Here is a 12,908-nt window from a genome sequence, read left to right on the forward strand (position 1 = left end):
CACAAGTAGAGCTGCAATGATGAGTTGATAACTCAAAACAGTCAAGTGACAGAACATAATCTACTAATCGTTTCAGTCACTTTTTTTTTTGCAGCAAAAAATGCTCGAGCACACAGCGAAACTCTCACTTTCCGCAACCGCTCGGTCCAGCCACATGTAAAACATCACTGAATGCAGCAATTTCAGATACATTCTCAGGTGGTTATCTTAAGGCATTATGGGAGATTGTAATTTTTTTAAGATTATGTTTTGGGCATTTTAGGCCTTTATTTATATAGAGAATAGCTGAAAACATGAAAGGGGAGAGAGAAGGGGAATGACATGCAGCAAAGGGCTGCGGGGTGGAGTCGAACCTGCGGCCGCTGCATCGAGGAGAAAACCACCATATATGGGCGCCTGCTCTACCAGGTGAGCTAGCCAGGCGCCCAGGAGATTGTAATTTAATCTGAGTTACAAAAACGACGTAGAAACAGACAAAGCAGGTTGGAGGGAGAGTAGGAACATCGAGAAGGTTAATTAAAACACTTCATCGAAAAAGTAACTCCTGCGCTGAACATCACAGGTTACTGATGTATAACAGTGTAAGAGGATCTGTTGAAGAAAGCCCAAAAGGTGGAATTAAAAACCCACCGCAATTATCTCTCACTCAATTATTCAAGTTTATTGTTACCTGGATTCCTTGAAACGAATCTATTAGATCCAAAACAATGACTAAAAATGGAATTCTTCATAACTTGGTGTGCATATATCAGGATAAAAGCCCAGGTGAGATCCATCAAATTTAGTTATCCACAGCTCGCTTTTCTAAAATGGTAGATAAAACACTGAAAGCTGAACATTTTTATCACCTCTCCTTGAGTATTAGGTCTAAGGGGAGTGTGATTTTATTAAAGTACACATTTCTGCAGTTCATTTCTCACCAGATACTGTAGCAAGGCATATATAAGTGCTGTGTTCCTGAATACACTCAAATAGAAATGCTGCTCAGACCAAAAAGACTCCTGGGGATTTTCAAGATCTCATTCATGTTTTGAATATAAAAAGATGAATGTTACTAAACACAAAAGTACCTATAAACTATGAACGTTTTACTTGAACAGACATACGTTGTAACTTTATAAAGAAAGACAGCTTCATGCTAGGATAATCCCTGCCCTACTTTAACGCACACTGGCATTGAGCGTGTGTATTAACAATGATGTATTATGTTTCACGTTGAAATGTATAGGACTGTTACATAAACCATAATGCCACTATAGCTCATACTGTCCAGCATTAGAGTGCATGTATATTAAAGTGCTCATATTATGCTTTTTGGCTTTTTCCCTTTCCTTTATTGTGTTATATATCTTTTTTGTGCACGTTATAGGTGTACAAAGTGAAAAAGCCCAAAGTCCACCCCAAAGGGACTTACCATCTCCAACAGAAAACTCTGTTCACAAACTGCTCCAAACAGCTCTGTTGTAGTCCAGCCTTTACTTCAGATACGAACGTGCGTCACTTTGTAACACGTTATAATGCTCGCCTAGCTGCTAGCGTGGCACTCCCTCATACTCTGCTTCTGACTGGCTAGTAGTCCTTACCTAGCTACTGCGCATGTGCGATTCCCAACAAAGATGGAACAGAAGTGCGATGCCTCACTCTGTAGCTAAAACAGAGAGCTCAACACACAGGGTGAAAAGAGGAGCTGCAGCAATGTGCAGTACATCAAATATATGGTGTTTTCTGAAAATTAAACCACATAAACCTATTCTGGTACAACCTCTAAATACAATTATGAACCTGGAAATGAGCATAATGTGAGCACTTTAACAAATGTTGACATTTCATCTGTTTTTGTTTTAGTACGTAGATGATTTTTTCAGTCTAGAAGAAGAAGATTTATTTATTGTCAGTGTACAAAATGAACAACGAAATTTTAGCAGCAGTTCACCCAGTAACATAAACCTAAATCTAAAAAGACAAGAAATAAATAGTAAAACGACAATCATAAATAGAAAGAAATATACACACCGAAAGTACTAGTTATTGCACATGGTCCGAAGGTGTGAATGTGTGTGAGTGCATGCGGGGGGGGGGGGGGGTGCTAGTGAGTGTGTGTGTTCAGTGTGTGTAACTTTACATGGAGGAACGCTTAACACCACAGTAAACACTTTGACCTGCAAGTGTTTTTCCATCTGGATCTTGCCTTCAGAAATGTACTGTGTTTGGATATAATCTCTGGAGTGGCGCTGTAAAATGTGAGCCGTTGTCATCTCAGCATATTGCTATCATTATTTATCTTTCAGGCTTTCTGAGACAAGGTATAAGGGTTTTGAAAAGCCTTTACCCAGTTGCCCAATGTGTGAAACAAGGCTGCTCCAGGACCTGACAGCTAAGTGGTCCATCCATTTAGCTCCATGAGGCAAAAACAAGCAGATCTAAGTCCGTTTACAGCATTAATCAATGAGCTGCCCACTCACATGTCTCTAAGCTGCAATAGGTATCTGTATCACTACGCCTCTACTCTCAGTCGCCCCCCCCCTCAAGGTTACTGCCTATTGCCTTGCTCCTCTCTATGGATGGGTGCTGCATACTGAGTGCGTCGGCTAGTCTGGAGCCAGAGGACCACTCCAGGCAAACTTCTGTTTTCTGTCCCGACAGCGCAGCGGAAGTCTCGAGCACTCTCCACTGCAGTGAAGGCACATATCATGTTTGATTTAGAAGCTGCAGACAATATGTCATGGCAGGTAAGTAAAATGACAAAGGAATGTACAATTCTGAAGAAAGGTTGTGCAATTCTTTTAAAAGATTTGTAGATTTACTGAGAGGATTAGGTGGCTAGTGCAAAAGCACAAACTATGTAGTATGCTGGTGATGGAATCAGGTTGGGGGGGGAAATGTACTACCAAGGCAAAGTGAGAATCAGAGTGAAATATAGAATAGAAGAGAATAGAATACATTTTATTGTCATTGGACAGCAGCTGTCCAACGGAATTTTTCCGCAACTCACCCTCAGTGGTACACAAATAAAATGACAGTACCCTTATAAAAGGCAAAAGACACAGAATAAAAATAATAAATATAGTAAATACAATAAAAAATAAATTAAAAAAAAAAAGTCAGACATTGCACATTTGTATTGAATAATGTAGCAAAGGGAAGAAAATACCAGAGACGAGCAGGAATGGCAAAATGTGATGATAAGGCATAATCGGCTGAGGGGAGAAGATAAAGTAAAGACAAACTAGGCAGAAAGGAGGGAGAGTGAAAAAATTCTAACAGGGCAGGTCAGACTGTGTTATGCAAACACAAGGCTCACATGCAAAACTGGGCCGTTTCTTTGGAAAAGGACTCAAAAGAATTCCCTAGAATTTACTCCACTACTCACACACGTCTTTAGCCTTTATCCTCACTTCTAAAATGTCCAATCTCACGAGAATACAAGTTAACATCCACACTGGTCGGTTAGCATCTGATCCGTCCCATCAGCCACCTCATCTTGGCAAGGAACAGCCATCAATGATGGATGATGCTTAAATTAATCATGAGGTGGGAGACAGAGATACAAACACACAGTGAGGGGGGACAGAGGAGCCTATGGTAAGCAGCCTGCACATGTCAAAGTGTGGCTCAACATCACTTAACATTACATAACACAAAGAAAATGTTTAAACACAAACTTGAGTCTAATGTGCAAACACAAGGAAACTCAAGATTAAACAGTCCAAAGTGTTTGAAGTGCTTAGGGCTGCAACCAACCATTATTTCCATAGTCGATTAATCTGTCGATCATTTTTTTCTCGATTAATCGATTAGTCGTTTCGTTTTTTTAAATGTGGAAAATGTGTCCATTAATCGATTCATCTTTGCAGCTCTAGAAGTGCTACAATTAGTCATTACATTGAACACCGTTTCAACTACATCCACCCTAATTAACAGGTAAACCATACCTACTGTATGTGAAGCAGGAGGACCAATCCGCTTCACAGAAAACCATAATAAATGCCTGACAGTTATGGTGTCAAAGTGTGCCGTGTCGCCAGGCTGGCACAGCATCCTGGGGATTTAGGGATATGGGCCTAGTTAATTCAATTAGGACTCACCTTAACGCAAGCAGACCAACACTGTCTAAGCTGGCAAGGCATAACAAATCCCGGCTAAGTGTTTGCAAAGTACCACACTTAGCATTGCCTCCATCAAATCCATCCATCCACACAGACACACACACACACACACACGCGCACACACACACGCGCACACACACACACACACACACACACACACACACACACACACACACACACACACACACAGAGACACACCTTATGTCCCACATGACTAGTAGAGTTTGACTGTATATTTTGGCACATTTAACACACCCATTAGGCATGCCTGTGAGCCACAAAGGAGCACTAACTAATTGCTAGTAAGTCAGGTAATAACACACACATAAATCCAATCAGTAGATTTTAGCTGAGCTTGCAGACAGGAAATTACAATGACATTAAAGCAGTGTGTTGCACCTTAAATGCCTGCATGTCTGTGAGTGTTTTACATAGCGTACACAACCACAGAGCAGGGCAGGCAACACTTGTGGATGCAAAAGAACATTACACGCTGAGTTTAGAAAAAGGGCTGCAAGCTTAAATGACTATAAGGTTGTACTGGGCACTGCGAACAAGCATGCTCTAAACACAACACAGCAGGTCTCTCACTTATGTTGTTTGGCAGGATTGTACAACAGCAGAAAAAGCAGCACTGTGGGAAATGTTAAGTCTCCACTGAATAGGAGGTACGCAGATGGACAATTTAGATATGCTTATGCCAGCTGAAAACACACATTTGACCTGCAGAGTAGCTGCCAAATGTGCATATATATGGCTGCACAGTGCACACACACATCTAATCCATCAACACAATGCCCTACAGGCAAACAGTGGCTCATGTGAGGCTGCTGTACCCACCAAGACCCTCTAACTGATCCATACTTGTCTCATCTGTCCTAAGCTTGTCTATCTTGAAGTTACAGTGCTGTAACCATTTTAAAGCACTTCACGCAACATGGCAAGTTTGTTTGTGTACATGTTGGGTGGGGAGAGTGAGAGGGGTGTGTGCGTGTGTGTGTGTGTGTGTGTGTGTGTGTGTGTGTGACACTCAAATACACACCTGGTTTCACAGTCTTCAGGCGGATGGGCTCCCGAAAGTGGCGGATGACAGCCAGTGTGTCTCGGTTGGTGAGCCCGCTCACCGGCGTGCCGTTCACCTCCAGCAGCACGTCCCCGCTGCAGGGAAACCTCCCGGCGTGACAGACCATCGCCTCCGAAACCGTGTGTCCGAGGTGGGGGAACTCTCCCAGCTCGGCGCCGCCTCGCACCTCAACCACCGTGGACAATTCCCCGGAACCACTCCACGACACGGTGCACTCCTGTACTTTAGTGGACCAGTGCTTCTTCTTCTTCAGTGTCTTGGACATTGTTAGTAGCTCTTGTGAACCTGGGGAGGGGGGGGTAAGGTGGTGGGGTCCAAGAACGATTGTCCTTCAACGCAAGACCCGCGATTCTGCTCCTAAGACGCAATGACGCATGGGAAAATCATTGCAGATTAAGACAAGTTGAGGCTAATTTCTTGTGTTGTATTCCATTCCAGGGAAAACAAATGTTTTGGGTTATTTTTTTTTTTTTTCTGTTTAAAATTCAGATCAAACTCCCTCTGTTGATGATCGAGCCTTCCATTGAATTACTCGAGCATCACCTAGTCTGCGACTGGGATGCGAGAGGAGCTGCGTCAGTGTCGCATTGAAGCGGAAAGTGCTGGTTCTGATGCCGGGGGCGCCTCGATCCCACACACCCAGTTCGCAGCAATGTGCACTTCAAATACACAATAGCAGCTTCCTCCACGCCGTTAAACCCCCGATATTACAGCGCAGGACGGATCCTGTGAGCCCCGCACAGACGAGCCTGCCAGTTAATACAAAAAAAAGCGTGCTAGGCTATATGTATTCCACTTAAGACTTCAGAAAATGCCAAACTGACTGCACAGAAAAGACAACTTATTTAAAAAAAAAAATGAAAACCTGTGAAAAACAGTAATTCTCTGCTCAGTGACAGCTCCTCGTCCGAGTCTACCGGAGTCAACTTTTACTGTGCGCACCTGTCCGCCTCTCCCGCCCTCCTCCGCGGTGACATCAGCAAAGGCAGTCCCTGGAAACGGAAAAACAATACCTGGCCCTCCTCTGAACCGGGCGGTTATCTGAGCCTTTCCACACAGAAGCCCTGCTTCTTGTTCTCCGCTACACGCTCTTGTGCTCTCCCTTTGCCTTTCCAGAGCCACTGTGGAGATTTATTCTCTACTAAAAAAAAAAAAAAAACTACGTAGCAGCATGCAATAGACGTGATCCGATTAGGCTGCACTCCATAACTTTTTGATCTTTTTCCGTGTTGCTTTCCCGATTGCAGGAGCTTCTGTCCAATCAGAGATTAGGGGGCGGTCCTAAAGCCTTCTCAGTTGAAGTGAATGGCAAGAGGCGGGGCTTCTGTGATTGGGAAACGCTGGATTTTTTTATCCCATGGTGTGTTTAGCAAGGCGGAGCTCCCCGCACCGGGACACATCTTTTCACGTGGGAAATGTTTATTGTAATAGTCGACCTACAGTTTGTGTGTAATCGGTCAAATGTGTTCATTATAGAGTGGAATGCAACTTCTACGTGATTCTTGGGCCTTATTGTGTAGTTTTAGGTCCGTGAAATGCAATTTGCAACCTTTCCTGCTCTCAGAACTGAGGACTGTTGTTGGAAGCCCTTCCTTGCACAAGTCTGCCCTCCGGTGGTTGTACAAGAGTCTGGCACCTCATTCCAAGCACCAATATAAGCAACACTGTACTACTATAAAATAACATTTCCTAAAACACACAGAGGTATTGTGCTTTAACCCTTGTGTGGTGTTCATATTTTTGTTACACAGGAGATGTTCCCAGGTCTGGTGGACACACCACATTAGGCTTTTAAATCAATACAGCCATAACAATTTATGTAAAATAGTTAACAAATGTTTACTTTAGCTCAATTACCAGTGATATATACATCATTTACATCAGAACAGGTGGAAGTGCTTGAAATGTAACAATTTTGTAACTTTGTGTGGGAATAGCAGGTGCAGAAAGACAAAATAGTTTCATAGCAGCTACAATTAAATACACTCGGGTCCAGTAGACCCAAACACCTCATATGTAATAGTTATGTACCATGTGCAGTCACTGAAAAAAGTTATTTTTTATGTTTTTCACAGAAAATGAGCCAAGGCCAATGAGTTTGAGTTAGAAGAAATAATAAATAGCATAATATTTCTTTTAGCAAACATTGAAAATGGGTCCCACAGACCCAAACACCACACAAGGGTTAAATAGATTAATCACACACCAGAACATCCATAACCAGCATCTGCACTTTTACACACACTTTGTTTCCTTGTTTTTAATGGTTTTATCTGTTTTTACTTATACTTTTAATGTATGGTATATTATTCTGTTTTATGAGCCAGAGCCAAATTGCCCACATGGAATCTAAAAAAAACAAAACTGAATGACACATTTTTGTATGCATGTTAATCGTTTAATCAGTTCAACCGTTAAGGTAGCAGTAGGTGTGAGCACAACACCTGTTCATGTTTTCATTTCCGGGGATTTGTTAATGATTAACATTCAGTCAACTTTCAGCCTGACCTCTATGGTCAGCGCCCTCGCACAGACAAACAGAGCCCATTTTCTGAAAGCAGCTGGTGACACCCTTGTGATTGTGATTTTTTTTTCAACTTGCTGCTGCAGTTAATTTTTACATTAGAAGGTTGGAAATAAATGATGTGTTGGATCGAACATTGTGGTATCAGGTGTAAGGTAGGAACACTTCAAAGTAGTTTGTAGCAATTAGCCATACCTGGTTTTATTATTTTCCATTTTCAGTTACTTCATAGTTTTACTTTCTATATGCCATTTGTCTCATATATGTGAGGAATGCCAGCTGCTCTGTGTGGATGTAGCAACGACACCTCGCTCCCCCTGTGCTGTAAGTTGTACACATGGCGCTTATTGCATTGCATACTCATGTTATTGCCTACTCCTCTCCTGTTATTCTAAACCTGCTTCTTCTTTAAAAATAAAAATAAAATACGGACGTGATCCCCGGTCTCCAGGGTAAAAGTCCTGGGTTGTTTGACCCATCCACCACCCCGACCAACCTCGACATTTTCGGCTTTTCATACTACTCCCTACCGTAGTCGTGCTGCGATCACGAAATATGCATCCCATTTAAATACATTACATTAAAATTCGTGCTCACCACCACGAAAAAAAAACGACATAATCGTGTCCTGTACACAAATCAATAGATTACATAACGTGACCATTTCAAAAACCTGCCGTGAGACTGGGTTGCAATACATCACTCACAGTAGATCTGCATCTACTGTTGCGTTTTTTTCAACAGGCCAGCAGCGTGTATCCCTGACCGCAGCTTCTCTAAGCACTCCAAAAGGTCCAGGCAGCTTTGTGTCGCTGGGAAATCCACGAAGAGTTTGTTCTTGAGGTACTGGAGTTTTGGCAGACGGGTCGCCATGGCCCCATTCGTAAAGGTCTGCTGAAGAAGAGAGACGGAGCCTTGTGGTAGTTAAGTCCCTCCGAGGTACAGCATGAATCGGTCACAAGGCCGGGATCATCCGAGTCTTGTGTTGTGTGCAGTAACAGTAAATGTATTTGAAGAGATAATGGTGTTTTCAGAGGGAGAGGGGCAAGATAGGCAGATAGACAGAATTAAAAACAAAAAAGGTTGTTCATAGGGCTCGGTTAAAATAATCGATTCTCCAATAAAAATCGATTTGTTTGAGTGATCTGATATCGATTAATAAAATCGATCTTCTAACGTATGCCTTTTTAACCATGGATGTACAAGTTACAGTAAAAAGTACTTCAAAGTTTTTGGGGTTCAATTCCTAATGTAAACATTAACCTAGTGCATTATTAAAAAAATATTTGAAGGTTGGTTCTTGCTTGTACAATTTACGGCATTAGTTCTGAGAATCTCTTGCAAGTAAAATTGGTATTGTAACTGAAATTTTCCTAACCTAATCGATATTGAATCGAAAATGTAATCGGGGACCTTACCTTGTGAATCGGGAAATCATTGGATACCCAGCCCTAGTTGTTCACTAACCCTCCGTTTTTCACACCATATAGATGGCCCCAACCAGCCTGAAGCTAACGAGTTTGTGAAGTGGGTCCTCTTCCACGCCACAGTGTGTAAACATGAGAACGTGGTGCGGATGTTGTACTGTCAGAGCAAGCGTCCGCCCATATATCTGGTCTTAGATGCCTACAGACCAGGGAACCTCCTTCACTTCCTCTGGACACTCAAAAATGTAACATCGTACACAGCTTTGGTTTAAACCTGAACTTATATTTAATGACACATGCAATCTCCCAATTCCTAAATTAAGCGCAATTATGAAGATCTCAATAAGTGGCGTATGTATGACCCACCAATTCGTATGCCATTTTGTCGTGTTATCAAGACGCATAATCGCTTTTTAGCGTGTTTATCAACGCCGTTTGGCCTCCAGTGACTTACATTACTTTGCGATTGCGTGTCAATTTACGCCGTAGCGAGTAGTATGAAAGCCCGAAAATCCGCATAGGGAGGTTGGTTGGAGTGGTGGATGGGTCAAACACAGGACTTTCACCCAGGAGACCGGGGGATCGTGTCCCGCGTGTCACGTTTTCTAAACCCAACCCTCCGAAAAGCGATTATGTCTACGTCTTGATAACACGCCAAAATGGCATACTAGTTGGTGTGTCATACATACGCCACTTATTGAGATCAGTCTGCAACCCGTCCGCTGTATACGGCGTAGACATACACGTGAATAGCTGCTCAAAATGCAACGTGCTGTATACACCGTAGACATACATGCGGATAGCTCAAAATGCTTACAGATAACACAGCACTTTCTACACGCCTATTTCTAAAGCCAAGTGGCGTGTTATCTGTAAGCATTTCACGTTGACGTTCACGTTGCATGTTTCTCTTGAATTCTGAATGAATATTTCAACCAAAGATTGACACGTTTGCCTGTAATTTGGCCCCCTCCCTCAGGATTACCTGAGGCTGGTGCATGGTGATGTTGCGGCCAGGAACATCATAACTGGCCCAGGCCTATCAGCCCGGGTGTCTGGGCGTAGCATTCTGAGGACGCAGACTGGATCCACCAATTAGGCAGAGGGCAGCAGAGGTGCCTCTGAAATGGCAGGCTCCAGAGAGGATCATGATGCAGCTCAGTATCGACAGGAGCGACATGTAAGGGCAGAGTTAGGGCTAGGAAAACAAAACTAGAATTAATGAGTCAAAACATTAACATTTTCTTTTCCCTATAGGTGGTCATTTGGAATCTTATTGTATGAACTGATGGCATTGGGTAAAGTTGCACATTCCATTATCTGGAAGCAAATTATTCAAGCCGTCAGTATTTGTGCCTTTGCACATCTTAGCATCTTTTAAAGGTCCCATGACATGGTGCTCTTTGGATGCTTTTATATAGACCTTAGTGGTCCCCTAATACTGTATCTGAAGTGTCTTTCCCAAAATTCAGCCTTGGTGCAGAATTACAGCCACTAGAGCCAGTCCCACAATGAGCTTTCCTTAGGACGTGCCATTTCTCTGTCTGTAGCTATTGAGGAGGAGAGAGGGGGGGCAAGGTGGAGGGTGGGGGTGTGGCCTTGACCAACTGCCACTTTGCTCATTTGAAAGCCATGATGCCTCTCTCTCATGGGTGGGCCAAATTCTCTGGGCGGGCAAAGCAGAGAAAGGGGAGGTAACCTTGCTCCTTATGAGCTCATAAGGAGCAAGATTCCAGATCGGCCCCTCTGAGCTTTCATTTTCTCAAAGGCAGAGCAGGATACCCAGGGCTCGGTTTACACCTATCGCCATTTCTAGCCACTGGGGGACCATAGGCAGGCTGGGGGAATGCATATTAATGTTAAAACACTTCATAAAGTGAAATTTTCATGCCATGGGACCTTTAAATGTACTCATTTTTACAATGTGTAGAATTGGATCGTGATAACACCCAATTGTCACGGCACATAACCATTAAAGTCACATTTATTCATTCAAGAATTCTTGTCTTCTTTGTTTTGATCTCCTGCTCTCCTCCATACCCTGAGCTGGAGCCTCTGTCGGTGCTTCCAAAGCTACAGGGCTCTTATCGAACAAAGAGACCGGAGAATTGTGGAGGACCTTTGGAAGTAAACTTGTAACAAACAAAGGCCGACTTAACGTGGGAGTAACATACCATCTGAATGAAACACTGGAGAGTTGACTCAATTGGTGTCAGCAAGGCAGATTCAATGTGTGTGCGTGTTTTCTTTCTGCAGCAAGATAACAAAACTCATTAACAATAAATCAAAACATAAAATTGTGTGCATTAAAGACTACCAAAGGATTAAATAAGGACATTTACTCACAGGATGCACACAACGTGGCTCAGGTCAAAAGGAGAGAACAAAGGGAGGAAGGCTGTGTATATGGCCTCTAATTAAGTGGACTGCTTGGGAACTTTTAACACCGCCACTTGCTGCGGTGTTAGGTAATTGAGTCAACTTATACACACGAACATTGCATTTTCATTGAAATACTCCTCATGAACTATTACAACAAAAAGTAACTGCATTTATATGGTTAAAGAAATAGGCCTATTGGGAAATACAAGCTTTCTTGCGAAGATTTAGATCTAGAAGATAGAGATAGAGAAGATTGATGTTACTCTCACGTCTGTCTGTAAATATGAAGCTACCGCCTGAGCCTCCAAAACCTATAGCACCGCCCAAGACAATTTTGATTGGTTTAAAGAAATGTAAACAGCCCAGCGCATTTTTTTTCCTCTTATCCTAGAATGTATCTGTGGTGTAGCCAGAGCTCTCGGAGAGGTTACTGTGAGGTTACTGAAGGCCACCTGAGGTTTCACTCATAGACGCTTGGAAAGGGCGTGGTGAGGGAAGTGGTATTCAGTTGGTTGCAATCTGCAACCTCACCCCCACACTGGTCCTTTACCAAACAGACATGAGAGAGAGTGCTATCTTCTCCTCTGACTTTCGGCAAGAAAGCGATTGAGGGTATTTCCAGAAATGTCAAACTATTCCTTTAACACCGATCTGTTTTAAAATCCCTTTTGTATGCTTTTAGCAGTGGTAGAATGTAACTAAGTACATTTACTCAAGTACTGTACTTAAGTACAAATTTGAGGTACTTGTACTTTACTTGAGTCTTCTCTTTTCTTGCCACTTTCTACTTCTACTCCGCTACATTTCTACTTCTACGCTACATTTCAGAGAGAAATATTGTACTTTTTACTCCACTACATTCATCTGACAGCTTTAGTTACTAGTTACTTTACAAATTAGGATTTTTGCACACAAAACTGTACTTTATAAAATGACTATGTTTTATTATAAACAACCCAACAATATAACAGCCTACAAGTACAGCTGAAAAGATTAGCCGAACTCTGCATTGAGTACTTTTACTTTTAATACTTTTTCCTGATGATACTTAGATACTTTTACTTCAGTAACATTTTCAATGTAGGACTTTTACTCGTAACAGAGTATTTCAACAGTGTGATATTAATACTTTTACTTAAGTAAATTATCTGAATACTTCTTTCACTGCTGCCTTTTAGGTATGATCTGATGAAGTACTGTTGGATGTGGAGCTTCAAAGACCGAGCTGCATTCTCAGCCATCATGAAGCTGTTGGAGTCCTCGCAGCATCTGGCGACTATTCAATTCAATTTTATTTATAGTATCAAATCATAACAAGAGGTATCTCAAGACACTTTACAGATAGAGTAGGTCTAGACTACACTCTATAATATACAAAGACTCAA

General features: G+C 42.3%; 2 protein-coding genes across 5 annotated transcripts in view; one reads left to right on the forward strand and one right to left on the reverse strand.

The window, feature by feature from the left end:
- Positions 1-6,409, reverse strand: part of magi3a (membrane associated guanylate kinase, WW and PDZ domain containing 3a) — a 170,363-nt gene extending 163,954 nt beyond the window's left edge. For 2 of the 4 annotated variants that reach the window (XM_031290591.2, XM_031290590.2), the window contains exon 1: positions 5,149-6,408. In XM_031290591.2, coding sequence (XP_031146451.1) covers positions 5,149-5,455 — 307 coding nt within the window. In that variant the 5' untranslated portion in view covers positions 5,456-6,408. Of the gene's footprint in view, positions 1-5,148 lie in introns of all 4 variants that reach the window. The other 2 variants (XM_036008551.1, XM_036008550.1) reach the window with 1 other exon arrangement.
- Positions 6,410-8,506: 2,097 nt separating this feature from the next.
- Positions 8,507-12,898, forward strand: si:ch73-206d17.1 (tyrosine-protein kinase STYK1; the record flags this gene model as incomplete). Its single annotated transcript, XM_036008388.1, is given in 8 exon segments — positions 8,507-8,621; positions 8,624-8,653; positions 9,205-9,410; positions 10,121-10,194; positions 10,196-10,321; positions 10,399-10,439; positions 11,168-11,276; positions 12,702-12,898. Coding segments are annotated over 8 exon segments (837 nt in total), but the record flags the coding sequence as incomplete, so codon positions are not given.
- Between the last annotated feature and the right edge of the window lie 10 nt (positions 12,899-12,908).

The sequence above is a fragment of the Sander lucioperca genome, chromosome 12, assembly GCF_008315115.2.
Source record: "Sander lucioperca isolate FBNREF2018 chromosome 12, SLUC_FBN_1.2, whole genome shotgun sequence".
Classification (NCBI taxonomy): domain Eukaryota; kingdom Metazoa; phylum Chordata; class Actinopteri; order Perciformes; family Percidae; genus Sander; species Sander lucioperca.